Here is a 27,411-nt window from a genome sequence, read left to right as displayed (position 1 = left end):
TCAGGAGCAAATTGTCCTCCACTGGAGATTGGTCTTGAGGAGTCCAATATAGAGGTCTCAATGACTTGTCTCTTGGAGAAGACTGTCTTTAGATAGTTTGATACGGATGACTCAAAACATGTCTTTTAGAAGAGGCTGTCTTCGATGTAGATGTCCAATGAAGACTGGTCTCTTGGTAGAAGCCTGCCTTTAGGACTGTCTGATATAGATATTCTCGATGGAGACTCTTGGCTGAATACTGCCTTCTGGACTATCCGATAAAGATGTCCCTAATGAAGACTGGACTACCTTCAGAACAGTTTGATATAGATGTCCCCATGAAGACTTGTCTCTTGGGAGAAGGCCTTCAGGACAGCCCAATGTAGATGTCCCTGATGGAGACTTGTCTCTTGGGAGAAAGCCGTCTTCAGGACTGTCCGACATTGATGCATGTCCCAATAAGACTTGTCTCTCCAGACAGTCAGATATAGATGACCTTACTCGGAGGAGACAGTCTTTAGGACAGTTGAGAGAGATGGCCCAATGACCTCGAAGGAGACTGTCTTCAGGACATTCCAATACAGATGTCTCCAATGAAAATTTGTATCTCGAGGAGATATCCTCAGTAACTGAAGTGGTGCACAATATTGATATCATTTGTACATTTATTCTCAAGATTAAAATACATCTATTTACAGATATACCGCATGATATGATGATATGCTATCATCTCACATTCTAATTTTCATAGAAAAATAGTCAAGATACATTATTCACAATTTGTACTGATAATTGAAGGACACATTTCAACTTCTATAACATTAATGTACATATGGACATCTGCTTTATCAATCATCTGGTTTGTACAAAATTCAAACAAAAGTCCTGGATTCTATGTTGATACAGATCTAAGGTGATGAGTTCTATTCTTCTCTCCCCTCCATAGATTGTGAATTAACAATAAACTCGAGCTTGAATGAACAGGATGGAAGCGAGTCCTCTCTGTTTATCAAATAACAAGACCCTCCCAAGAAAATTCTCTTCCTCCACATTCAACTAATAATTTGAATCTATGACATGCACTTTCCGTCCTGGTGACCATTTCTTATAGGGGTCTCTCCCCTATCTGAGAGTACATCAAACTGTTCCCTATGACCCATTGCTAGAACTCTGAGCACTGCTTAACCCTGACTGCCTGGTTTATGAGTTACCACATGATCAAGATAAACAAAACAAGAACCCCAATGGCAAGCATTCAACTGATAAATTTGAGGGAGTTCATGCAGATAACATTGATGAGACTGTCATGTCATGAATGAAGCTTCACAATCGACAACATTGTTGCTACTGGACAGAGAATGACTTCACTCACACAACAACTGAATAATTCAAACCTGAATATTTATGCTAAAACTTTCAGGCAATCTTTCATTGAATTCACCCGCAGAATGCAGTGACTGTCGGTTCATCTAAGGAATTGTCAGTATTTGGAATGATTTGGATTTTAAAGCCTACTCTATTTGTTCAAATATTTCAACAACACCGATGAGTAGACTTGTATTCTGCTGAGAAATAGTAAAAGTACCAGAAGCTTTCAACTCAAGAGAAGAGTTTCTAAGAACGTTACTGTTGAGTCTTCTATCAATGGCACAAAATTTGCTACCACATCCGTGCTTGTCTCAAATAAACATATTAAACCGATTCACCACATCAAAAATAGTCAGATTCTGAGTCTATACTTATCTGCACTCTCACATAGAGCAGAATTATGCAGATCGTCATGGGATTCTAGCTACTACAGTCTAGCACATCTTTTTACACAAAGATTAATTATGACTCCACGTGCTTTGGCTCAGCCTGCTCCATGATTCCATAAAGTTCCATGTAGCAGCGGGTTCAGTCAGTTGGTTTTGTTGGCACACATCAGGAACTCCTGACACAATATCTGAAATAATCGACAGAATTACTGTCAGGAAATGTGAAAACTCACACCTTATACATACCCAACCAATAAACATTGAGAAGCATCCATCTGTTAGACAACACCGTACTTGCAATCCGAGCTTAATTTGACAAACCAAGCAAACTAATTTCCCAACTTCAACTTCCATATCAAGCCATTTAGAATACCTCGTCCGATGAAGACACTCGGCTCACAGTACCAACGACACTTGGAAACTCACCATGAGTGGTCCTCAGTCACTGAATTTGTCATGTGATTGACATCATTGATTATCATCTGCGCAATCTGCCAGGCCATGGCTTCCTGAGCCTTGTCCTTATCTTGTTTCTTCTTCGTAAAGAATGAAGCACCTGGAAAACATGGCAAGAAATGCTGGTCAGCAGATTGTACTTTCTTGGTGCTCATCAACTAATCACAATGAATAGGTCGATCATGTATTTACGCCCTAAACGGTGGTTCATTATAAATCAAGGCACTTTAGAATACCAGATGATAGGTCATGATGCACCACTACTATGGCAGCAGATAGTCAAATGTATATGAGACGTTGTACCAATTGAGATAAAGAAGATGAAGATTTCCCAACAACCAACACCATCTTAAGGGAAACAAGCGATCCCTTGATCCCAAACCTCTGGACTATAAACACCACCACAACAAAAATTCAAAATATCCATTATTTAGAAACCTGATTTAGACGATACAATGAAATCAAACATTTGAAGCCCTGAAAGGAAAGGTTGAAGGTCAAGGGGATGATATCTTAAAAATCTCGCAACAAGAACCAAAAAGGATGAGGCTCACTTGTTTGGTTTACTGGGTCAGCAAATCCGCCTGCCCGATGAGAAGCCTCACTCAAGTCTGGCCCGGCCTGCCTGATGAGAAGCCTAACTCAAGTCTGGCCCGGCCTGCCTGATGAGAAGCCTCACTCAAGTCTGGCCCGGCCTGCCTGATGAGAAGCCTAACTCAAGTCTGGCCCGGCCTGCCTGATGAGAAGCCTCACTCAAGTCTGGCCCGGCCTGTACTGTAGTGCCACAAAAAAGGTAAACATTGAAGTCTACAAGTTACTATGATGGTCATGCCTGGAAGGGTACTTCACCTTTCTTCTTGTCTTTTTCTGGTTCTGGATCAAATTCTGACACAAATCGACCAATGTCGTCAACCCTACCAAGGCTCATATTACTGAAAACAATTGGATAACTTGATAAGAACTATTTCAAAAGCAATGGAATAACAACCACCTGACCATCAGGGTACTGATGAAGAGAAAAGTGGTTTAGACAAGATACTGGGGTAAACTGAGAACTTGTCACATGATAAACTGCTTCAGTTTAAAGATGTAACCAGTGGTGCCACCTAGGATGAGCAGTTGTAGCATGTCAGGCTCTGTCCTTTAAGAGTCTTTCCCTTCAGCCTGTACTCAATGCACAACGTACTTACCCAGAGTTTGGCCTGAGGTAAAGATTTTCTGGGTTCGTAAGCAGTAACGTATCGATCCTCAGGTCGTCTCCTAATTTACTCAGTGTCTTAGAAAACGGGTCGGTCGAATCTATAGCAAGTAGGGTATTCTTGGCACTGACAGGCTCGATGCTACTACCAGAGCTATGGGCCCCTATACTGTGTTCTGAACTAGCATCACTTCCTGGAAAGACAACAAATCAAAAGACTTATAATCCTAAACAAGCACATCAAAGATGGCAGACCAGAGTGGGAGTGTCACGAATGGACAAAGGGCAAGCTGGTCACTGAAAGGTGCCTTCCTCTGGTCATCCTTATGATCCATTCTGAAGTGGGAGCCATCAAGGCCGAGGTGTGTCATTTCGCTGTAGATCAGATATGTAGTCTACTGACTGTGTTTGGAGACTGACAGAGCTCACTGCCATCTGTGTGAGCTGGGGTGGTATGCGTATGACAAGGTGAATACCTACCAGATCTTTTCTTACGTGGATTTGGTACATCACTAGTCTGTAGCGTGTTGATCAACTCGGACAAGTACTTGTAATAGAGTTCACTCTGAATGAAAGGTGGGAAGTAATGCTGAAAAGAAGAATAAAGAATGGATTATGGCTGATTCTTCAACATCAGAACTCAAACCTCTGGGGTTAACCTTTGCAATAGCTATTACACTAATGAAATCATGATTTGACAAAGTGTGGTTGGTTGACCTACTTTCTATAAGGAGAGGATGCACTACATCCACAAACACTGCAGATCATCTCATTAGCCAGACTATACAGATATTCTTGGTAACGGCAGGCAAAATAATAACAATTCCATATCAAACACATTCTTGCACTTTCTGAATTGTCCTGATTTGTGTACGAGTATGGTGTTAATCACCACTAGATACCTTATTAATGTGTGTTAGCACAATGCCCCTGGGTCTGTGGAAACAATCTGGCAGCGGGCCACCTTCTCGACAGATGTTGGACTCAACCTCGAACCTGACTTTATCATCAAAACCTAATGGCGACGAGGCTTGCAAAGAAAAATACCTGCAAAAGTTAAAGAAATAGTGAAATGCATGTGACACAATAATTGGGGAAATCCTTACAATGGTAAAGATAAACACGGTTTTTAGCAAGACACGCAAAGAAATCTCGCGGTTACTCACTTTTCATAAAGGACCATGGCATCCTCCTGAGCCTGCATGCCATCATAGCGACCATTCTGAGCAGATAAATGTTCTTGAAAGTTATCAACAACCATCAAGAACTGAAGCAGAGTTATTGCACCTTCTGTTTCCATGTACTGAAATGGAAATCATTTGAATCAGAATGCATCAAGAAGAACCTGTTGGTGCCAAGGGTGTTTGTACGTCGTAAGATTGATAATGATGTCTCACTTCTAATTATCTGATGTCAACATGATGTTTTGATGTTCGTTTTTAAAACACGACCCGTCTCTACATGCCTTCAAGCAAATGCAAACTGCAGCTTCCCTTGTCATCCTATTTTTTCCACACCCACTGTCTCAAACCCCATAATGCAGCATTTTCCTCAGGTGTTAGGTGTATGATAAAACAGCAGGTTATTACAGTAAGCCTCCTCACACAATTAATCAAAGAAAGTGTATGATTTCCTCTTACCTCCATGAAGTAGAACATAGCAGTATCATTGTAAAGAATGTCAGGTAAGTACACCTTGCCACTGGTTAACACATCTATCTGATGTTTACAGTGAAAATCACTCCGGAGAAAGTCAGGAAAATAACTGAAAAGAAAAAAAGTTGATCAGATTAATGATTTACCCATCAGGCTATGAAAGTTCTATTTTTGGTTCCCTGTTGAAGCATGTCTCATCTGAGTGACTCTCTCTTCCAGTGATGGTGTCATCTTGGAAATCACATTTTCTCCATTCAATTACAAATTGCCAAGTATTGTTGTTTACAGAGCGGATAAAGCGAGCTGCAAAATCTCATCGTTAGATTAGAAGGTGGTGCCGAATGCATACTTACTCTTTGTCCATGACAAGACAGACATGATCCTGACAGGCGACGAAGCAATGTGCATCCACCTGACCATCTTCCCGACAGATCTTACTGATGGTGGCATTCCTCATCTCCTCATCAATTCCTATCGGCTGCGTAGCATCCAGTGATATATACCGAGAATATATATTAACAGCATCCTTCTCAATACCTGAAAAAACCCATGCAATATATGTTTTTTTGCTTGAACAGTAATATATAGAAAAAGGCACGACAGCCAAGAAGTGATGAGGGGGAGGTTGACACAAATGTAGAGAATGGTCATACTAATTCTTAACAGAAGACATACAGCTTTAAGTTTACAAGTGAATGAATGAATGAGCTCAATACAGTTAAGTTGTTACATCAGCAAATATGACCTAAGGGAAGGGAGTATACTACTATACTATACCCCGAGCTTCAAGACTCATAGTCGCTTGCATGTCGATACAGTACTGTCAATTGATGCCTTTTAGCTTAAGGTAGGCCTAGGCCTGATTACTAGAAGTCTTAATCTTTGGAAGTGTAAAGGGAAGCTTGAGTTATTCATGCTGACCAGCCATTGAAGGTCATCATGTCAGTAATGCAAAAATGCTGCATTGTATGTTTGGCAAAGTTGTGTTCGGGTGGAAAATGAGTCGAGCAACCACTTACTTTTACGAAGCTTTTCTCCAAGAAAATCCTCATTTATCAAGTCCAGAAACACAACAGAACTGTTTGATTGTATATTATCACCACTTTTGGGCTCACCATTCACCGAGTTATTATTGCTAAGTTGCCCCTCCACAGGAACTGAGCTTAATGAACCTGGAGGTGCAGCATTATCACTATGACTGACACTGGTTGACCCAGGGTCCTGCGCTGGGACATTTGGCACTGATGAGCATGACTGGTTGGTTGGATTCTCCGGACTACCCTGTGAATTCTCACTGCTTGTGTTTGATCTTGATCGACTAGCAACAGCGCTCTTGCTCAGAGAGTTCATCGAATGAGAACGTATCCTCGTCCATGTCGAGGCCTGAAAACTTTCTGCATCCAACCAAAATTTGATCAAATGTCCACCACCTCGACTGTTCATGTACTGGATGAAGTAAGCCAGGGCGTCACGGTCGTGTAAAACCTCATGTAACGTTTTGGATAATCTTGACTTGGTTTTCATTACATCATCAAATGGCAAGGAAGAGACATGACCTATACATAATGAAAAATAACTTTCAAGTGAAATATCTAAAGAGGGCAACTGCACAAAATCTTAACATCTAAGTCCGCCAATGTTTAAAACAGATGTATTCAGCTTCTTAAATGAAACAAATTGGTAAGAAGTTTGTACTGAATGTAGACACTGTAAACGTTCATGGGTAAACATTGATATCTGAATAAGATAGGTTCAGCATGCACCAATGATAGTTACTCCATTCCTGTGTACTGGTAAAGGGAAGTAAAGATTTCATTTGAAACATGACATCAACAGTTTGTAGGAAGTAGTTACCTAGGTCACCTGTCTGGCAGTCCTGATAGCTTGCTGACCTAGGGAGGAGTTGTTTTGGTCGAGCACCACCATTTTCTCCATGTGTGGAGGAGGTTGTTGGTAAACCTGAAGAGAGTAAAAACATAATCCCAATTTAGGACTGACACTCAGTGACAGCAAAAAGTTGACAAGATTGAGACAAACAAGTTTTCCCAAAATATCAAGAAATTCTGTCAAACCTTGAAGTTTGTGGTGTTTGTTACAAACTAGTTGTTACCAAGGAGGATAATCTAAAAAATACAATGAACTTTATACTTACCAGTACCTGTATTGGTAATGTCTCCATTAGGTATGTTCTCAGGACTATCAGGTGCCAGACTTAGTGGTGTGCCACCCCTCTTCTGCTTCGGTGTTGTCTGTGGTGTAGGTGGTTTGGTTTGTGGTTTATCTGAAAATCACAGGCACCATGAAAACATCAGGAAAAGTTTCAATCTTTTTCTTTGTCAGACTAAATAAACTTATGTCCATAAGGCCCTATTACATAACCAATGAATGACAAAATTATGGAAAGATTTGTTTTGATTGATAAAATAAGAGGTAAGGCTAAAGTTATGCCATTCATAAATCATGTTTTGTTCGCATTGTCAATTGTGTGTCTGTAGAACAAGAAAGTGGCAAAAACTCCCTCAACTATCATTGAACAATAGAGTAGGACAAATTATACAGGAGACTAAATTCACTTTCACATCATCAGAGATTGCTAATTTTGCATACCCGTCTTCCTGCGAAAAAAAGGCATTCCTTCGTCAATTCAGCCTGCATTTGGATCAGATTAAAACTACACCAGTAGGACAAATGTTAGAGCAGTCTATACTCGTGTTTTTAGATTGTTATCACTCGTCGATGGCACAGAAATGTCAGAGTTTCTTCTGCAGTAAAATGTTCAAAGTGCACGACGGCCATTTTCGACAGGCCCACAACCCCCTCAATGTGAAACTATGGAATAAATTTTGAACGACATGACCTGAAATCGCAGTATCTAATAGCAATTTTTTTTTGATTGGCTTAATTACAAGTAGAATTAAATATTTTATTAAAATGGCTGGTCTGTATTTGCGTGAAAGTCCTCTAGATTTAAATATTTGTATATCAGTTTTATTCAACAGCGACTATCTTCGGGATATTTTCGCCATTTTCGTCAAAAATGACTGGGTTGGTGCGAAGGTTGCTTCGGAGGGAGCTATTTTCCTCCGTTTTGCTGCAAAGAAATGCGTCAATAAGTCATGCCAGTTACTCTAATGATAGAGAAGCGAAGGAGGAACCAGAAAATACAACACATTTTGGCTTTGAAACTGTGACGGAAGAAGAAAAGGAGCAAAAAGGTGCTGACATTCCCAGAACTGGGCCCTCTTGCGGGCAGATGATGAACAAATAACCAAAACAAAACCTTCTCTTTGCCATTGGCATTGACCATGTTCACCTCAGTCATTCACCTGTTTCGAGAAATTGCATTTTCCTTTTGTATGCTCTACTTTGGTACCTCATAACTGCAGAACTCGTGAACTGATGACTGAGTCTGACTGATGAATAATGAGTGATGTCCACGACCACGTCATGATGATGTGACAACCGTCTGTGACATTCACATTGTAAATTGTAAGCAGTCGCCATCGGCGATCGCGATCTGGCTGCCAGTCCTTTTGAGTGTATGTGGAGTGTGCGGTTCAACTCGTGGCGTTATGCCATAGACTATGCAATACAGCAATCAAATGTTTTATTATGAATTCAATAAATAAATCTTATTTTCAGTTTATGACGTCTTTGAAAATGTCTCTGAGAAATATGACCTGATGAATGATGCAATGAGTGCTGGTGTGCACAGACTCTGGAAGGATTACTTTATAAGCAGATTGGCACCGCTGCCTGGAACCAAACTTTTGGATGTGGCAGGAGGAACAGGTATATACTTTTGCTAAAATATCTTAGATTTAATATTGTGAAAAGTTCTGAAGGCCAGGATGACTGATGCTGTAACTATAAAAAAAAGCGTCGCGAAGTGCAGAGCTAGAGTTTACAATAGTCACCAATTAAAAAAGCTGTTGTACCATGCTATGAAGTGGATGTGATTTCATTTTAAACCCTCAAATTATTGCTTCTGCTTTTGTTCCAGGTGACATTGCTTTCAGATTCTTGCAATATGCAAAAAGTGGTGAACTTGAGGAATCCAAAGAAGATTTTGATGTGAAGTCGGATGTTCTTGATAAATCTGGCAGAGCTGAAGGCGTTGATGGTGCATCCAACCCTGAAGCCGATGATGGGACGACCCATGTGACTGTTTGTGATATCAATCAAGCCATGTTAGATGTTGGCAAACGGAAGGCAGATATGTTAGGACAGAGGGAAGGTATGATTGTTTCCAAAAGAAACAAACAAATGCAAAGATAATGAAACCTGACTATGTTCACCAGTTGTAGCACTGTTGGTTTTGGAACTCGTTACTCACTAGTGTGCGTATGAAGTAAGTAAACAGCCCCTTAGCTGATGTTCATAACTAGCTTTCTGGCAGCTGATGCACGGCCCGGGAGATGTTCTGGTTGACATTATATTGCTCAAAATGTTTTCTTCTTGACCTTCAGGTGTGACGTGGATTCGAGGCAATGCTGAACATCTGCCAATGCCTGATGATACTTATGATGCGTACACAATAGCTTTTGGAATCAGAAACTGTACACATATAGAAAAGGTATAATTGGCAGTTCACTTATGGGCTAGATTTATTAAAGTACCTACATATATTTGAAACTAAAACCTTGGTTGACTGGAATAATAGACTGCTATGCTTGAAAGAACGTGCCCCATTCAATCAAGTGTCAGGTTTTTGAACAAATTCATCTGTTGTTGAGGACATAAACTCAAAGTGCCATTCTCCTCAGTATCTGGTGCACTATTTCCACTTTGGGATGCAACCAGCCAGCTATTTAATCCTGAGAAGAAAAGTCAGATGGTTTTAGTTGCATATGTAGTGTCATATTTTGCCGTTTCAGGTGCTGGAAGAGGCGTACAGGGTGCTAAAACCAGGAGGACGATTCATGTGCTTAGAATTCAGTCATGTGCCAAATCCACTCATAAAGAGGTGAGTGCCCCTCCCCCCTTATGGATGGTGTGATCAAAACAGTTGTTTGACTTTTGTTAAGCAGAAAAGGTAATGACTTTTGAACATTCATTTACCAAGTTCACCAATGGAGGCATTGTTGTCTTACTGTTATTGTTGTTTGGACGTAAGGATAAACCTGTAGAATGACTGACTCTCGCAGGGCTGGAAGACAACACGAGATGAAGTTCGTACCGAGCTTATGAAGATAAAAAAAGTCTCACTACTTATTTTCCTTTTTCAGCCTGTATGATTTATATTCGTTTCAAGTAATTCCTGTGATGGGACAGGTATTAGCTGCTGACTGGAAATCATATCAATATTTGGTCGAGAGTATAAGGAAATTTCCTGATCAGGTAACTATTTTCATCCTCATCAGACATGTTCTTCAATACGGCATAATGAGGACATGCAACTGGGGACTTGATTTAGTGTCTACATGTAGTTGTGGACCTTAATTATTAGGGTTGGGTTGTGTTAAACTCTCGTTCAATAGCAGCTACAGTGTAAGTTGTAAACATGATTTTGGTCCAATTGGCATAAGACATACTACTTTTTCCATATATTTCAGCAAGAGTTTTCCTACATGATTGAAGACGCAGGGTTCAGTGTGGTGAAGCATGAAAATCTTTCATTTGGAGTAGCAGCAATACATTCAGGATTCAAGTTATGATACAGGGTTAAAGTGACAGTACAATGACATATCGTGTGGCAAAGCTGAGGCCAGACAAGTTTGTTTTCACACATGGTTTTGATGAACTATGTGTGCATGAACATGTAAGGATTAACCTGCATACTGATCAATCCTAGTTGAGACTTTTTGACAGTGATGCAATAGAATCGGGGGCAAGATTGAAGAGGACACTGCACTTACTTAGTTGCTCTAGCAAATGCAACAACGTCATGGTAAATCGTGTATCATAGATCCCGGACATCATCTTGTCATGATGAACACTCCTGATGCCACTGAGAGGATTACCAGTGGAGGTGTCGCTCTTGAAGCATTCGCAGTTGAAACATTTCATTAATTTGGGTATCGCTCTCTAAATGAGGAGGAACACGGACTGACACAATTGATTATTCTGAACTTTGATATCACAAGTGTTTATTTGCGTGTATGAAATAAAAGTTGGTTTTCTTAGTCGTTTGTTACACAACATCTGTCCCAGGTACATGACATACTTGGCGTAGATCACATGAGGTACAAATAGATATCTAGAGAGACAATGCTGTGATAGTCACAATCAGCCTTCAGTAACCAATTCATGACGGACACCTCACACTGATCACATGAAGACGTTTGGTCTCTTGTCTCTTGAGCCAAAAGTCGTCTCATTGATTGTGATTTTCACACAGGCGGTTTGGCTGTGACTGTCTCTTCTCTCGCCGAGTTGACACCAAGGTGGAAGAAGCACAACACAGTGGAACTCCAGATTCGGTCTGGCTGTGTCTGTCTCATCTCTAGCATCGTGTTGTCAAGACGTTGGAGGTGGCAGGTCCGTTTTGGTCTGGCTGTGTCTGTCTCATCTATCTCGCTGTGTTGACAAGATGTTGGAGCAGCCAGGCCTGTTTCAGTCCGATTGTGGCTGTCTCTGCTTTCTCACTGGCCGCAGAACGGTGAGGCAGCCAGAACAGTGCAGGTGTTGCAGTCAGGCCATATTGGGTGGGACTGTGACCGTTTCATCTCGCTCACTGTGCGAGGCCGACGGTTGAGCTACCAGGCCCGATTTGAGTTGCCAATGTAGAAACTTAAGCCAGTCTTCAGGAGTACAGTGAGATCGAATCTCTACCAAATCTAAGAAGGGTTCTAGTGCCGTCACAGAATCATGACACACTTGAGGTACCATGAGCTTCCTAAAGGAAATACGTGAGGTACAGTTAATCTACAAGAGGTACAATGCTGTGATTGTCACAACCAGCCTTCAGTCCCCAGATACGTCTGATTGTGACTATCTGATCACTCATCTTGTCGGCAACACAGTGGAACTGCAGATTCGGTCTGGATGTGATTGTCTCACTCTAGCATGACATACTCGATTGGTTGTTTGTAGGTTACTAATAGTACGATACAGTGATAGTCATAATCGCCCTTCACTCCCTCAGTATGATGAAAGTCATACTATTCACTGTCACTGACACACCAATAATATGAAGACGCTTAATCTCTCCTCTCTTGAGCTGAGAAGCGTCCCGTAGATTTCCACCTGCCTGACCATTCATCCAGCCAGTTAGACTGCTGGGTTACACATCCAGTCGGTTTAGCTATGACTGTCTCATCTCTCTCGCGTGTCACAAGACGAGAGAACCTCCAGGTCTGGTAGTAACTGTCTCACCTCTCATCGTGTTGACAAGGTGCATGAGATGCCAGGCCAAATGAGGTATGGTTGTGATTGTCTCATATATTTTACCGTGTCGACAACACGGTTCAGCTGCCACGGCCAATACGGTTTGACTGTGACTGATCTCACGCCTTTCCGGCCATACGGTGGAAGCGCTCGGACCGATTCGCTCTCGTTGTGACTGTCTCATCTCTCTCATCGTGTTGGCAAGACGGTGGAGCTGTCAAGTTGGATGTGGTGATGTAGTGTTGTTGCAAAACGGGATCGAAGCAAGGCTGGTGTAACTTTTTTGAGCCCTCCCATTTTTGAATGCTTCCCTCATTGTTTTGGAACAACGAATGATAGATTGACAAAGTCTCCCCTAATGAAAAGTATTGGTCTCTCTAGTTGTCCTCTTTATAGAAACACTGACATATGGGGGAACAACTACATAATGATACAGGTGTACGGTCCAGTTATGACTACCTCGTCGCTCTCACCGTGCTCCCTAGACAGAGTCGCAGTCAAGCACGATTCAGTCTGGCTGTGTCCGTCGTGTCTCTCAGACTGTATCAAGGCAATGGAGCTGTCAGGTCCGATTTTAGCTGCCAAGTTGACACTTGGGCTCGCCTTCAAGGGCACACTGGGACGGAATATCTATCAACGCTAAGGAAGAAGGGTCCTGTTGACGTCACAAGTACAATCATGACGTTACCGGGTACATGAAATACTTTAGGGAAATGAGCTGCTTGAGGTACTGGCACGTAAGGTACTAGCAGACTTCTAGAGGTACGACGCTGTGATAGTCACAATCAGCCTTCAGCAACTCAGTCTAAAAACGAATACAATCCACGAATACGACGGACGTTTGGTCTCTTGTCTCTCGAACTGGGCGTCTTTTCGTCGATTGTGGCGTACTGGGATATCCGCATAGCAGGGCCGGATTCCGTTAATGCGTCAAAAAGAGTAAACTCATCCTTACGCAGTGGTTTTCAAAAGCAAAAAGTCCCCAAAAAGATGCTTACGATGGGACACAACATTTATTAGAAAAGCCGATGAAATTGGGTGTTTTTGAACTGTCGGGTAACTTTGAACACCCACAATAAGAATATATATGAGAAACCCCTTGCAGCAGCGGATCGAGTACATGTGCCCAATTCATCACTGATACATATCACTGTAAAACATTCTCTGCGAGGAACATCCGGTTGATGAGTAAAGCCCGCTGCAGAGGCACGGAGACAGTCATTCCAGGCCTTCTTTGCTTTGTGACAATCATGGAGCCACTGTGTGGCCTCGGCGGGCGTGTCGGGGTGCGAGTGTAAGCTTGGTCCGTACTGAAGGGTGGGGTACTCCTCCTTCCATCCGCCGCGTCTTCACTGGCATGACTGTTAGAACTCATGGAGGAATCAGTCTCTTTAAACCTGAGCTTAAATTGTCTGTGTATCGCTCTCTCGGCTTGTTCCTGACTGAGGTTACTCATAGAATAAGTCCGCTGATATCGACAGCAAATTAGATTCACAAACGTTTGTTTGAAAGCCTTATTTAGTATGCAATAAAGGAATGGGTTGGCCGCGGAATTGGCATAGGAAATTAACCCGGATAGCGCCAAAGCCAAGACCATTCCATCATCATGTGCCTGTGCTGGATTGTACGCATCCCAAATGGTTATAATGTAAGACGGAGTTATACAAACAATGAATATACCGAAAACAAGAAACAGCGTCAAAGCTGCTTTCTTCTCCTTTTTGATGCTGAGAATGTGTGCAAACTTTGCTTGCCGCGTGACAGGAGGTGTGCTTTCACCGGAGGTTGCACCCACGACCTGCTTGGAAACGAGCATCTGGTTGTTGATCGCTGCTATTTTCCTTTGCTGTTGCCAAGCAACATGGCAGATGTTTACATAACAAAACGTAAGAATAAGAAAAGGCACCACGAAGGAAACTGTCACCGAGGTTATACTGTAGGACAGACTCCCTAGCCAAGAAAAAGTACAAATCGAACGACTCGGGATGAATACGTAAGACGACCAGCCCAACAGAGGCCCCAAAGCGTTGAGGAAGGCTATGACCCATACACCGGTAAGTAAACCTGTTGCTCGTGCTACTGTCATCAACTGGTGGTATTTGAGAGGCTGGATAATAGCTATGTACCTGCAAAGGAAATAGGACGATATAAAAGTTAATCTCAATAGCATAACTAGCAAACCGGCGGGAGCTTCATCAGTTCCGAGATACCGTGCAACATCGCAGATGGTGAATCAAGGACGAAAGCTGTTTTAACTTGGTAGGTCAAAGCAGCTGTAGCGTCAGCACGAGTGCTAACGCACGAGTTCACATCGAAGGTGACATCATCAGCGACCACATTCTCGGGAAGGAGGGGTCGTGGAGGATGAAGAGCCATTTCAGTATACCCACCGATCAATTGAAACAGCTGCGAGCGTCAGCAGACTTGCACTGAGGAAAAGCGTGTTGGTGAAACCACCAAAGTTGCAGGAAGCGCCATCTAGCTGGATTGCACCGTGTTTGATTGATGTCGCCAGCACGTAGGTCATCACTGTGAGTCCCCGAAAGAAGTCGGCCATAGACAGGGAAAGGACGAAGAGGCCAGTGCCACTCTTCAGGCTGTCAGTCCGATAGACCACAACAAACACCTGAAAGGAAGAGAAGAAAGTAAAAGTCTTGCGAGTGGCACTGGGTCGAGAAGTGACCCCCTTCCGAGACCTCAATGGAATCTATTCAGCTTCTGCTCAGGACTATTCCACTTCATATTTAACATGTTTAAGGGCAACAGCTATGATGGAGTACTTTTCCTCTGGGTATGACACGTTTTGCGCCGTTACTAAGTGTTGCACGTCATTTTGTTGGCTGCGAAAATCAGTGAAGTCGGCGGCACACGGAATCGAAAAGGAAAATATCACCAAAGATGTCGCAGCGGTTTCCATTTTCGACCATTCTTGTTGCTAATGGAGAACATCTCTGAGAAGCTGAAAACTTATACATCTGTACTAGAGTTTTTGACTACATGCATTCTTAACAGTACGAGTCCCAACTGTCAAGGTGAGATACATGCATACATCATTCTTATGACAGTTTGGGACCTGTACAGTCATGAACAGCGAACAAATCTACGTATATATACGTAGACTTACCAGGGCATTTCCAACGATAGTTAGGAGCATGATAATGGAGACCAACACCGCCTGGACATCATAGACCACATCCGGCGGTTCCGCCAGAGTGCTGGTCTTCTCCATCCTGATCAGATGAAGGGAGGATTGCTGAAAAGTGAAGAGAATGAACCAGGTGATTGTCACAGTACATCAAACAGTACTTATCAGGACCTGTTTGCACAAAATAGAACGTTTTGCTAACGTGGCGAGTTTCCAGTTCTTTATCCAAATGTATGGTGCACGATACCAATTTATCTCCTCGAACGGGCAGATGAGAACTATCATTATGTGGTCGCTAAAACCTCATTCATCGACTGGTCAAACTCGCTTTTGTTACTATGAAGATTCTTGGGTCCATATCTAAGGTTTCCATTCCATAAAGACCCTTCCCACCATCATTAGCAAAATGCACGGAAAGTGCATCTCCTTACCGTTTTAATGTCACAGCTGCATTCTGACCATCAGTTGAGTCTCCCGACCAGTTCGGATCACTTTTAATCAGGTAATCCTGCACTGCCAGAAAGTATTCAAAGACCAATACGATTCGCGGGCAAGCGTATCCAAAATGATGGGAAGAATGCCTCTCTTGGCAAATCCTCCTAGTATTTCTTTATCGAAAATACTGTCTCTCCTCTCGAATCAATATTACTTCCTTCAGTTGCAATCGTCATATCAATTTAACCAAACTGACAAAAGAGGTGTATTTTGGCAAATTTTATTTCCGAAGATGTTGCCGCTCCTTGTGAGCCGAGTTAAGTAAGTTTCCTCGCCATCGAGACGCTGCTATCCACAGTGTTTGCGAGATGCAGTGTGGTTACGGGACAGTGGATCAGTCCAATCGATTTCAATCGGACAGTTCGATCAGGATCAATGGTTATCGCCGTCTTTCAGGCGAAGGTTCTTTTGGAAGATCTGGATTACATTTTGGATCAAGAACGATCTATTCAAAGTCTTCTAAACTCTACATGCCTGGTTGCCTAAGAAACCAAACACGTACAGGTGTGTTGTCTGTAAGTTGCGGATGGTCGGATGTGGTAACCATCTTGATCATTTGGACTCAAGGGTGAACTACGCTCAACGCTTCGTTGCTCTGACGCTGGCGTTTGCCTTGAACGCCGTAACTGGGGCCTCCTGTGTGCCGTAAAGTGAAGGAAGACATAAGACAGCGATCACCGGAAATTAAATTTATTCTTTTCTCCGTTCGATTAGACACTCGTGATGTCACCAGGGTCATACTCAATCATAACGCTGGCATGTCTGAAGAAGTGTATAAAATACGAAAATAACTTTTTTTCTTCTATACATTAGATACCCTCCTAACCATAAAGGTTTTTGAGCTTTCGACAAACTTTTAATGATCTTGCGGCCGTACACGAATATGAAGTTTTCAGTGAACTAAAAAACCATTAGTTTTTTTAATATCTTATCAAACACCTCTCATATAAGGGGCGCATAGAAAGATTTTTCAAAAGCTTAAAAACCTTTATTTCCAAGAGTGTATGCTCAACAATAATGTCTATAGTAGCAACATAACTTACGATATATATATTTTACAATAAGATAATTTTAAATACTGAAATAACAAAACTTTTCTTCGCTTCATTTCTGGGATGATGATATATCCTGCCGGCTTAATCGGTACGGTAAGCTTACATGTATATAAGTCAAGAACAATAAGATGCGATCTGGAATGAATTGAATCTTAAAATTTATGACGTCTCTACCGAAAATGCACTAATGATATAAATTGAAGACACTCTCCGCGTACATGTACATGTACTACATGTACACACGTCATCGGATTAACTTTTCATATGCATGTACAGGATGGGTCGTGTTTTTAAGCGCTCGACCACTGGACATCCACATACCATATTGGTTATTGTTATGCAAAAAGAGACAGATCGGGTTAACTTTGATAAAAAATGGCAGTTAGAAAGTAATGGCAGTTATATTCTTGTCTTGACACAACGAAGGTTTGGCGAATCCTGCAGATTTTAAAATATGCCTTATACAATTGATTTATGCAACTTACAGATAAATTAACTTCTTGAAATTATTTAACAACAATCAATAGTAATAAAGAGCGAAGTCAAAAACACGACATTAATTATCAAATTGCCACAGGTGTTATTTAATTGAAGGAAAAAGAAGCAAAATTAGTGATTAGGGGGCAAAACTTTCAAAGCCGACATAAGTGATGTTTTGCGGAAATATATTCCATTAAAACCTAATGAAACGTAAAATTGACAATCCCGATCCTGTAGTCTCATGAAGTGGAAGTTGGCGTTACTTTGCTTTCATGAGGAATTGGGCGAAATTCTTCCCGAATCTTCATCAATTAACTACATGTACATGGTATATGCATTCGCTTCCGTACATCTCACTCGTTAGGTCTCTGATACATGTCTATTGATACGTCACATCAGGTCCCTGTTGGGTCTAAGCTAGCATATAGTAAAACACAACTCTATGAGAATAAACTGCTCACCCACATATGAATTCATTTGCATAGAAAACTTGCCCATGGCATCGGTAAAAAGACGATATCACTCTAAGACAGCTATTTACACTTATTTTAAAGTCGACACTTAAATTTACAAGACCAGGGCCCGGTTGTTCAAACACACAAAAGTCACGTTATCCTTAACAGTTACGTTAAGTATCCTTAAGGACGTTATCTCTTTCAGTTGAACCCTTTACAATTTTCACGTTGAGACTTACCGGCGCCGCTAAAGCCAACGTGGTTTTGAACAACTCAGCCCTGAACTCTTGAGCGAAGACGAACGACCATTGCCACGAAATACTTGATAATACCACGTATAGGCACAGGCAACAGACTTCTAACGGTCAGTAAGAATGCAACGTCTACTTTGAGAAAAATCTGTACAAGAAAAAATAAGTTCGCAGTTTAGCAACAACTATATACAATGACGACCACGCTATATTACGTTTTTCAACTCTCTAATCAACCATAAGGATAGGTTAAAACAAGGGAGTTTACAAGAACGAGAACGACTTGAACTTCAAATGGCTGGACTGACAGGGGAGAGTTTTTCTTCGTAGTTATTTGAAGCGGAGGAGCGTCACTTCGGAGTACTTCATGTACATGTTTGTTATGATGCACGTGCAGACACAATGTCATTCCAGCTCAAAACACAATACTAAAAGATTATCAGTTTTGTGTGCAATGTCGACAGATGTATGTCCAATTTGCTGATTTCATTCACATCTATGACAACAGTGTTCTGAGTACTCCAAAGTCGCTATCCTCCCAAAGTATCAACCTTGCATCTACCTTACCCTACCAAAATGTCCACAATAGACGCATTTCGTGACTATGACAAATTTTCCAAGGAGCGCAATCTCTTTCACACCAGTTACGACTCAGAAAAGTCAACCCACGGCAATGTCTTATGTAACTGAAGAGGCGTATATCTCCATTGTTAGTTATTCCATCAATGCACAACTGACTCGAACGCCCATACATGGACTTAACATGGGATGGCAGGAGCCATCTCATTCTTCACATCTGCTTCACATCTGAATGTCACACTGAAAACCCCCGAACTCAGGAAGAGTGACTTTCATTTGATAACACTGAGGATTAACTGACATGGCAGCCGGTTGAAGTCTTCCCCGAAGCCTCTTCTTCTACCTTCTTCCGAATTTGTTCTGAAATTGGCAGGAAATGAACGTTAGACGCAAGCCCCAACAAGTTTTGTAAGAGTCTATAGCCCAGTAGATACGATCTATAGGCGAGATGGGTCCCTCTTGTATAATCTGAGCCCAAATTACTGTGCAGGGATCAACTTGGCCTTGAAGTACAAGACAATCGACAAGTCACCAGCTGCTTCTCGGCCTTCTTGACAGATCATTACGTGACGTGTTTGATCCAGCTCAACTCACTAAATAGTAGATTGATAACTCACCTGCCAGATTTCTCCGGCCAATCACACACAGTCCTTGGTAGAGCTGTTTCATGGGATTCTCGTCAGGTCGGATACCGTGTAACCAGATGAGAAACATCCGGTAGCCATGCTCGCGATGACTTGTCTCACCTGAAAAATCAAAGATGGCGGAACTGAAAAAACGCTGCAGCATGCCAATGAATCTACTGGAGTCGCCAGTGTATGAGCGGTCATTCACTGCTGCTCTACTGTAGATTCTGCTAACATCGATCACATCAAGGGCTGTCACCTTTAAGACGCCTTAGAAGTTCCATCAATCACGAACAATAGACTGAATAAAATGTTTACAAATGCATGTAATCTTATAAGAATACCGTCGGCATTTTCGACCTCTCCTCTCCCTGGACGGTACGGAGAACCACCGCAGTAAATGAGGATGATCAAGTTACTCCGACGGAATTTCTGAAGCTAGAGCAGAACAGTTCAAAGCACCCCTCGTAACTTTCCGAATATGTCACTGAGGCATCTTCTGTATTCATTTAAAGCAGCTAAGATTCACAGGCTAGCTAACATTCATCAACAATGCAGGGTTTTTTGTCTTATAGATGCAAAAGGTAAGCGTAAGTAACAAGTTTTCTGGCACTATGACAGTAGGAGCGTCTTTATCAACGGAATAGTTATGTTTTGGTCTCGATATCCTAAAAAGGTTTTAAATCAAATCAAATCACAATAGTGCAAACCGCAAACAGAACACACTTGTCTTGCGCATTAACAAATAAAGTGTTCATTAAAGCTCAATCACATGGCAATGTTAGATTTCAAAATCGAACTCCATGCACCCATGAGGAATTTCTTTCATCATCATCATCAACGTCTTCGTCTTTGTTGTTGTGTAAGCTTCTTGCAACCCCTTCAGGCCCTTTACAAGTAATTTAGTTCATGCACGTCGAATTTCGCGTTAGTTTCTTGAACCTTATTAGATATTATAGATAATCTTTAACTTTTTACTCATCACAAGTACATTTTTCTTACAAATTGTAAATATTCCGCTATAATCGAAGAATCGCGTTGGTTTTGTGATATTCTTAAAAAAATACGACCACATCCAATGTTAAGTCAAAGGTTCATAGAATGCGATCCTGTTTTAAGTCCATTCAAAGCTTTTGCCCCACTACATTTATATCAAAGCATGGCAAATGATTTTGATAAATCCATTTAAAGCAACATTTAGTGATTTATGAACAGTTTACAGATTGGGATTACAATATTAGGGTTTTGCTTTTAAGACATCACAAACAGTTATAATAGAAAGAAGTCAAAAACTGATAAAACTGTATCTAAGGTTTTCTCTCCTACCATCAGAGTATCCAAAGTTTGGCATACAACATCGCGATGACAGACCTAGAAAAGAGAGGTAAACTCTAGATTGACGCGATATCGTATTCTTAAACCTGTCACATGTGGCAAGCACGCTTATGACCAAGGACACAGCGAAGCCAACACCTGGGGCGAGGGGCGATGCGCACGACACCAACCACGCCACGGCCAGAGACTCCTACCTGTGTATTGGTGCTGTATTGCCTTGATGTGTTCTTCACTAAAGTTCCAATGGTGAGCAAGTTTTCTCCATTCGCCAGGCTTCAGTTGCTTGGATGCTAGTCTGTATAACACACTTTTCATTGTCTCAGAATATGGATGTACTAGCACTTTGAATTGTAATGGGGCTTTTTCTCCTAACACCTCCTCGACCCTTATTGTATTTTCGGGAGTGGTGGCACTAGTCGCGGCCGATTCCTCCGGGCTCATCGAGAGTTTACTGGGTTCCACAGTAGCTTCCAGCACCGGCCGAATATCACCCATTTCCAAGCCGTTTTCCATGGGCTTCTTCTCCATCGAATTCGGTCGACTTCTTTCAAGCTGAAATTTGATAGGAACAATAATTAAGATTTTATAAATCATTTACGTCGATGCCTTGAGTTGCATCATTACAACAGCACGAACAGGCCTTCATTTAAAAACAAGAGGAACAACCAAACAGGCCCCCATCTACAAAACTAATTGATGAGATGTAAGGATTTCATGGTCCGAGACCACGCTGACTACCCATTGACAACCTATCTTACAGTGATAACTTCAAACAATAACAAGAGCAACACGAGATAACGGTAGATAACTATCGGATTTACCTTTTCAGCTTTCCTGAACCGGTCGGCTTTGATGATCATGTCCACAATGCCTATGTAACTCCCTCTGGAAGCCATGTAGAGCGGCGTCCGCCCGCACTGAAAGTAAAATTAGGCTGCTGATGCTGGTCATGAGTTTGGTGTTTACTAATATGCAATTCTATCTAATCGATCACGAGACAGATCGATAATCATGTCGTTCTGCACAACATTTTATCATCGTAATAGAACAATTAACATGTATCGTTCCCATATCGTTGGCTTTGCTTTATTTTCCGATTCATGATTACAAATCCCTGTGCCACTACTGACCTTTTCTTGCGTGTTAATGTTAGCACCATGTATAAGTAGCTCCTCGACCGCATCCGCATTTCCCTTCTCCACCGCTGCATGGAGAGCAGTATGAAGTCGCTGCAAACAAACAAACAGACAATAGAAGAGTTGGTATCCGTGTCGAGTTTGTCAACATTTCAACATGTTACAATTGGTGCCTCTCAACATATCGCCAATACACTTCATGTCACACGATGCCGACGCCGATGACCTAGCGGTTAAGGCGACACTTCTAATGAATGGAAAGTCGTAGGTTCGAGGCCCGCGGCGCATGTATAAGGAGCTACATGTAGTTAGTTAGGGCACAGACTGTCTTCTCGCCAGGTACCTCTGGCTTCAGAGAGAAAGGAGTTTGGAAGCAAATATTGTCTCATAAGCCATATCTGCCGATGCTATGTCTTCCGAGTTACAGGTTTGAAGTTCTGTACTTACCGTATTCGGCAGGTCAAGGTCACAACCCGACTGAATAAGTGTCCGCACTATTCCTGCGTAGTTCCCAAGGGCTGCCAAATGCAGCGCTGTATTGCCTTGCTGAAAATGGAAATAATCGACACTGACATACCGATATCAAGAATTAGATAAAAGAATGCGTTGGAAAAGAACGAAGCAAAAGAGTGGGCCACCGAAGTGTTTCGCCCAGTTGATCAACAAATCGTTGTGCCTTCCGATATTTGCTGGATGCTCTTGATATGCCAATGTTCTCTTGTGTGAAGTCATTATAAGTAGTCCGAAGCTTTCTCATAATCGCTGCACCCTTTAAGTTTTTTTACTGGTCCCATTACCTGCGGAGTACGACGGTTCAATAAACTGTAGTTGACTTACGAAGTTTTGTGCGTCGATGTTGCATCCGTATTCGATAATAAGTTTTGATGTAAGTTCATGGCCGTTTGTTGCAGCGACGTGTAAGGCTGTCATCTCCTTCTGTGGAGGAGAGAAAATCCCCATTAGGGTGTGAAACCAACGAGTCGAACAACTGCTTTAACAAGTGCGATAATAATGAAAATGCGCAAAGACAGCTTCTCAAATCTATTCCCCAGCACGAGAAATCAGAAGATCAGATTTCAAAATCAAGCAGTGCAACATTTCTTTGGCTAATTGAATCTTAAAGATCAGATCCGTCCAAGATGAAGTTTTCACCATGATTTCATGTAACCTGCTGTACAAAAGCAATACAGACCCATGGACAGATATTTACCAGAGTTTCGGAATTAGGGTCTGCCATAGACATAAGCAGATGGTCAGCCACCTCTGCATGACCATTTTCAGCCGCCATGTGCAACGCCGTCCGACCCTCCTGGAAATGGATGAAAGAGTAGGATATTACTCAAGTTACATATGAAAGGGTGTTCCCATATTCAAATACAATACATAGGCTTATCCCCGTGTTCTCTGAATAAGTTGAGAAGGTTTGGGCAGCGCCCGGGGGCAGGGCGACAGAGTTTTTCCAATAAGCATAGATCACAACAAAGTTCGTCACCTTGAGTTACTGACCATATTGTTGGCCATGGTACGTACCTCGTCTCTTTCGTCGATCTCCAAGCCGACATGTAACAGCTTCCTCACAACCTCCGTGTGTCCGTTACCCGCAGCAAGGTGTAATGGAGAATGACCGGCCTGAAAGAAGCATGACAGATGGAAATGGTACCTTGTTTTACAAGACGTGAATGTTTTGTATCTATACTTGAACATAGCTTAGACACACAAAAGCTGCTTCTTACAGCATTTACTTGCAAAGTATGCACACCAGACGAGTTAGATGCATGATGGACTTAACCTAGGTAAAACTAGGCTGCAACGAGGGAGGAACCATGTTCCACCTTCTGGCCAACGCTAGAGTCATTGAAAAATCACCAACTGGGTCCTGATCAAAGCAGACCAAGGTTCCTTTAGTTGATGCATTCTAGATTTTGCCACAAGAAGCTTTACCTTGTCCTTAACCTGAACATCGCAGCCTTTCTCTATCAGCGTATTTACAGAGTCAATGTGACCTTCACTCGCCGCAAGATGTAAGGCTGTCCTTCCCCGCTGAAATAAAACCGAGAGAATGGTTCAATTCACAATGATTCAAATTCATTATAATTGCCATTCCGTAAATCGATAGGGCAAGAGCGGTTGAAATGGTTCTCAAATCACGACGCTTGATATTACCAAAGACCAACCACAAAATAATGTCGTGTTGACAGCCATTTTGGATTTTGGGAGTCATATTGGATTTTAGGCAAAATCCAGGAGGTTTTAAAAGAGTATGGTGTCAGGACCACAAAACCACTGAGAAAACATTGACTGAAACAAATGATTTTTTCTTTGCTTAGCGCTGTCTATGTAGGAAGAGATATACGTGAGGTGAAAATCAAATCTCTCATTGCCATTCAAGGTACATGTACATCATTGTACATTATAATGCTACGTCAAACTGGGTTTCAGTTACACCCTTGTCTACACAGACGAGTAAGACACAAAATTTTAAAATGCTCTATTATCAATTTTGTATCGCCCTATATATAAATAGTTACATAACATATTTATGTTATTTCACCAAGGACAATGCCAATGTTTTATTTTTGGATTTGGTGAGCACATTTCAAAAATAGCATGATAAGTTTATGTCCTCTTAATTAGATTACACAAAGATATATCGTTAACACAGGACATGCTCAAGATCAGGTAACATGCTTGAAGTCCATGCAGCCTTCAGAATTCGATATTCGGAGAGGTTGAAGCGGTTGCATCTATATGGACGTAAATGTGCTGGGTTTTTTCGCGATACATGAATGCAACTGTAGTCAACATATCTTCCTCATTAGTTTCATGTACGTGATATGGAAATATAAAACAAAGCCGATTTGGTATAATTTTTCCCTTCTGACCATCTCTGCTGATACAGTAGCCTACACCAGCACTTCGGATTGAGTTGACGCCGAACCTGCCCTGTGGTAGCCAAGAGAATGGATGATTACTCGTCTCCCACCGCCGTACAGACATCAGTGTATCCCGTCGTCCAGACTTCACTCAGAGAACTGGCAGAGATATTCTGGGAGGCATGGTTAGCATTTGTATTTGTAGCATATGTATCCCCAATCATCATTGGCCTCGGCACCATTCTCAACATCGGTACCATCACTGTCATTTCCAGCGGGAAAATCGGAAATGTTTCTACTCGGATCATGCTTATCGTTTTATCTATCAGTGATACAGCAGTGCTTTACGTCGGCTGCCTCGATTTATCACTGCAGTATGCCTACGACATACAAATAAGGAGTGTTGCAGATTCACTCTGCAAGATCCACACTTTCCTGACGGAACTCACGCTGCAGTTTTCCTCTTGGTGCGTATTGTTACTAACCTTGGAGAGACTGGTATGTGTCATGCTCCCACTACAAGCGCGCTCCGTCTGTACTAAACAGTGGACCTGCTGTTCCCTGCTCCTTGTGTTTACCTTGTTATGTCTCCTTGACATCCACTGGTTGATATTCCTTACAAAAACCGATGTTGGCTATTGCACTTTCAGTACAGAATCTTATGGATCGTTTTTCTGGAACTATTGGACTCACATAAGTCTCGCGCTGTACGCAGGTATACCTTTCACTGGGATTTGCATTTCCAATATCCTGATTGTAACCAAGCTTATTGCAAGTATGACGAAGAGGCACCAAATCCGAGACAAAAGTGAGAAGGATTCGAAAGGTCTGAGAGGTGTGACGACCATGTTGTTGGTAGTGAGCTTCGTGTTCATAATCCTTACCTTACCTAACCAATTGGTCTACACTTTACTGGCTTATCCCTCAGAATCTATGAGAGGGACGCAAGCGGAAGCCGTATACTATCTTTACTCCTACTCGACCCGGACTCTCACCTACTCCAACCACGCCATCAATTTTCTTCTCTATTGTATTAGCGGGTCACAGTTTCGTGCTGTGTTTTTGGAACAAGTGACTCTCGTGCAAAGGCGCCTCTGTGGAGCCAATAACAGCTAAAGATAAGTGAGAGACACCTGAGAAAAAGCATCTCATTTGCTATCGTTTATACTTCAGCACTTTTAAGCACCAATGGAATAATAAAGGGCATCATTACCAAGCTGTCGGCTGCCTAGTCATGTTCCACTTTATAGTCGTAGTTTTCATCATCAAATTGCACATAAAATTCAAAATTTCATTAAATTATCACGCTAATCCGATCTTAATCCAGCCTGCATGGAACTGGGTGAGCTCTCCTTGAAGCGATCATCTTCTTGCGGATTGATACACCATCAACGCACGACAATATGAAGTCTATTAAAGTCGGTGCTCGATTACCCCGATACTACGACGAAACTAACAAGGACGTTAGCGTCGTCCTGTTGGGGTGATGTAAAGTCCGGCCTTGGGTGCCAGTTTCTATCAGAATCGATACTGATCATACATTTGGAAGAAATGAAAATGCTTACTTTGTCAGCTGCGTTAACACAGAAATTGTCCAAGCTTTCTAGGATGAACTGCATGGTTTCTGTCCGGTTCTGGTTCGCCGCGCAGTGGAGGAGATTCAGTCCTTGCTGGGAGACAAAAACAATCATTGAGTGGCAGGCAAAGCTAATTAGCATTCGGTGATAATAAATGATAAGTACCTTTATTGAATTTAGGCCAAATCGGATACGCTCGAGCAGTTCAAGCCCCGCTAGAACTTTGATTAATGCATTGTCCTTGTCCGTAAAAAGGACAATGGACTGATCCATACAAGATCACAGTTGTTGGTCAGTTACTAAGCATTGTGCCAGGCTGAATGAACAGGATCGGAGGTAATGCCTGAATATACCAGGTGGTGACAGAACGTAATTCACGATTTCAATGTCAGTTCCTGGCTATAGGACAAGGTGTACACACCTGCTTGGTGTGGTCGCTCCTGGTCGACGGTGTAATTTTGTATGGTGATATATTTCTAAATCATTTGCGATTGCGACGTTGAATCTTAGTGACATATTGAACACAATTGTATGTCTGATCTTGGAGATAATTCCTCCAAGGTCTGATGTTCTGCATACTCCAGTGCTTTGGTACGGTGAGTACACATGAGATTATAAGTAAACAGCATGTGCGACAATGCTCTTATAGATGATGTTCAGGATTCAAATGATTCTGAGGTGATCGTGTGCCAAGCTGGGGTAGCTGCTTGCTAGTCTATACACTACATGTTGGAATATTCTCGGTGTATGTCTACCGGTAGGAATGTAATATGGTACTATTGGCTTGCTTGTGTATAAATGCACAGATCACAAAGTGCATTTGTCCGGTATATTAATAGGGCAAAGTACATGCAGTGTACCAAAGCATGGCAACTGAAGGTTCAGTGCATGGCTTTACTTTCGGTTGGCACTGGGTGTTTGTCTTCTCACCTTATTTGCACTGGTGGGATCTGCACCACACGACACCAGGAACTTGACTCCTTCATCGTGACCGAACCAGGCGGCCCATAATACCGCTCTCATACCATAC

The 27,411-nt window shown here is 42.1% G+C and overlaps 4 protein-coding genes across 11 annotated transcripts in view; 1 reads left to right on the top strand and 3 right to left on the bottom strand.

Annotated features, from left to right (window-relative positions):
• Nucleotides 1-626: 626 nt before the first annotated feature.
• LOC135500270 (A-kinase anchor protein 10, mitochondrial-like) lies at nucleotides 627-7,857 on the bottom strand. Of its 2 annotated transcripts, XM_064791618.1 has the most exons (14): nucleotides 7,653-7,857; nucleotides 7,198-7,326; nucleotides 6,900-7,004; nucleotides 6,065-6,601; nucleotides 5,399-5,582; nucleotides 5,031-5,154; nucleotides 4,557-4,693; nucleotides 4,293-4,437; nucleotides 3,871-3,979; nucleotides 3,383-3,584; nucleotides 3,042-3,124; nucleotides 2,631-2,669; nucleotides 2,163-2,292; nucleotides 627-1,924 (listed from the first exon to the last, which is right to left on the bottom strand). In XM_064791618.1, coding segments are annotated over exons 1-14 (1,950 nt in total). In that variant the 5' UTR covers nucleotides 7,678-7,857; the 3' UTR covers nucleotides 627-1,923. The 2 variants fall into 2 exon arrangements, with proteins under 2 accessions (XP_064647688.1, XP_064647696.1); XM_064791626.1 differs by lacking the exon at nucleotides 2,631-2,669.
• Nucleotides 7,858-8,082: 225 nt separating this feature from the next.
• On the top strand, nucleotides 8,083-11,174 carry LOC135483882 (2-methoxy-6-polyprenyl-1,4-benzoquinol methylase, mitochondrial-like). Its single transcript, XM_064764939.1, has 7 exons — nucleotides 8,083-8,260; nucleotides 8,688-8,837; nucleotides 9,049-9,282; nucleotides 9,515-9,621; nucleotides 9,923-10,011; nucleotides 10,274-10,385; nucleotides 10,601-11,174. Exons 1-7 carry the CDS (start codon nucleotides 8,083-8,085, stop codon nucleotides 10,700-10,702), a joined length of 972 nt encoding a protein of 323 aa, XP_064621009.1. The 3' UTR covers nucleotides 10,703-11,174.
• Nucleotides 11,175-13,483: 2,309 nt separating this feature from the next.
• LOC135483668 (octopamine receptor 1-like) lies at nucleotides 13,484-14,983 on the bottom strand. The gene is made up of 2 exons (XM_064764667.1): nucleotides 14,765-14,983; nucleotides 13,484-14,500 (listed from the first exon to the last, which is right to left on the bottom strand). Exons 1-2 carry the CDS (start codon nucleotides 14,929-14,931, stop codon nucleotides 13,522-13,524), a joined length of 1,146 nt encoding a protein of 381 aa, XP_064620737.1. The 5' UTR covers nucleotides 14,932-14,983; the 3' UTR covers nucleotides 13,484-13,521.
• Nucleotides 14,984-16,688: 1,705 nt separating this feature from the next.
• The window catches only part of LOC135500239 (ankyrin repeat and death domain-containing protein 1A-like), a 44,933-nt gene continuing 34,210 nt past the window's right edge, over nucleotides 16,689-27,411 (bottom strand). For 6 of the 7 annotated variants that reach the window (XM_064791600.1, XM_064791590.1, XM_064791582.1 and 3 more), the window contains 13 exons: nucleotides 27,312-27,410; nucleotides 26,370-26,474; nucleotides 23,873-23,971; nucleotides 23,462-23,560; nucleotides 23,142-23,240; nucleotides 22,769-22,867; nucleotides 22,379-22,477; nucleotides 21,926-22,024; nucleotides 21,617-21,712; nucleotides 20,990-21,347; nucleotides 20,787-20,831; nucleotides 19,452-19,580; nucleotides 16,689-19,194 (listed from right to left, as the gene is read on the bottom strand). In XM_064791600.1, coding sequence (XP_064647670.1) covers nucleotides 19,127-19,194; nucleotides 19,452-19,580; nucleotides 20,787-20,831; nucleotides 20,990-21,347; nucleotides 21,617-21,712; nucleotides 21,926-22,024; nucleotides 22,379-22,477; nucleotides 22,769-22,867; nucleotides 23,142-23,240; nucleotides 23,462-23,560; nucleotides 23,873-23,971; nucleotides 26,370-26,474; nucleotides 27,312-27,410 — 1,494 coding nt within the window. In that variant the 3' untranslated portion in view covers nucleotides 16,689-19,126. The remainder of the gene's footprint in view (nucleotides 19,195-19,451; nucleotides 19,581-20,786; nucleotides 20,832-20,989; nucleotides 21,348-21,616; nucleotides 21,713-21,925; nucleotides 22,025-22,378; nucleotides 22,478-22,768; nucleotides 22,868-23,141; nucleotides 23,241-23,461; nucleotides 23,561-23,872; nucleotides 23,972-26,369; nucleotides 26,475-27,311; nucleotide 27,411) is intronic. The other variant, XM_064791564.1, reaches the window with a different exon arrangement.

The sequence above is a fragment of the Lineus longissimus genome, chromosome 2, assembly GCF_910592395.1.
Source record: "Lineus longissimus chromosome 2, tnLinLong1.2, whole genome shotgun sequence".
Taxonomy (NCBI): Eukaryota; Metazoa; Nemertea; class Pilidiophora; order Heteronemertea; family Lineidae; genus Lineus; species Lineus longissimus.
This window is presented reverse-complemented; position numbering and strand designations above follow the sequence as displayed.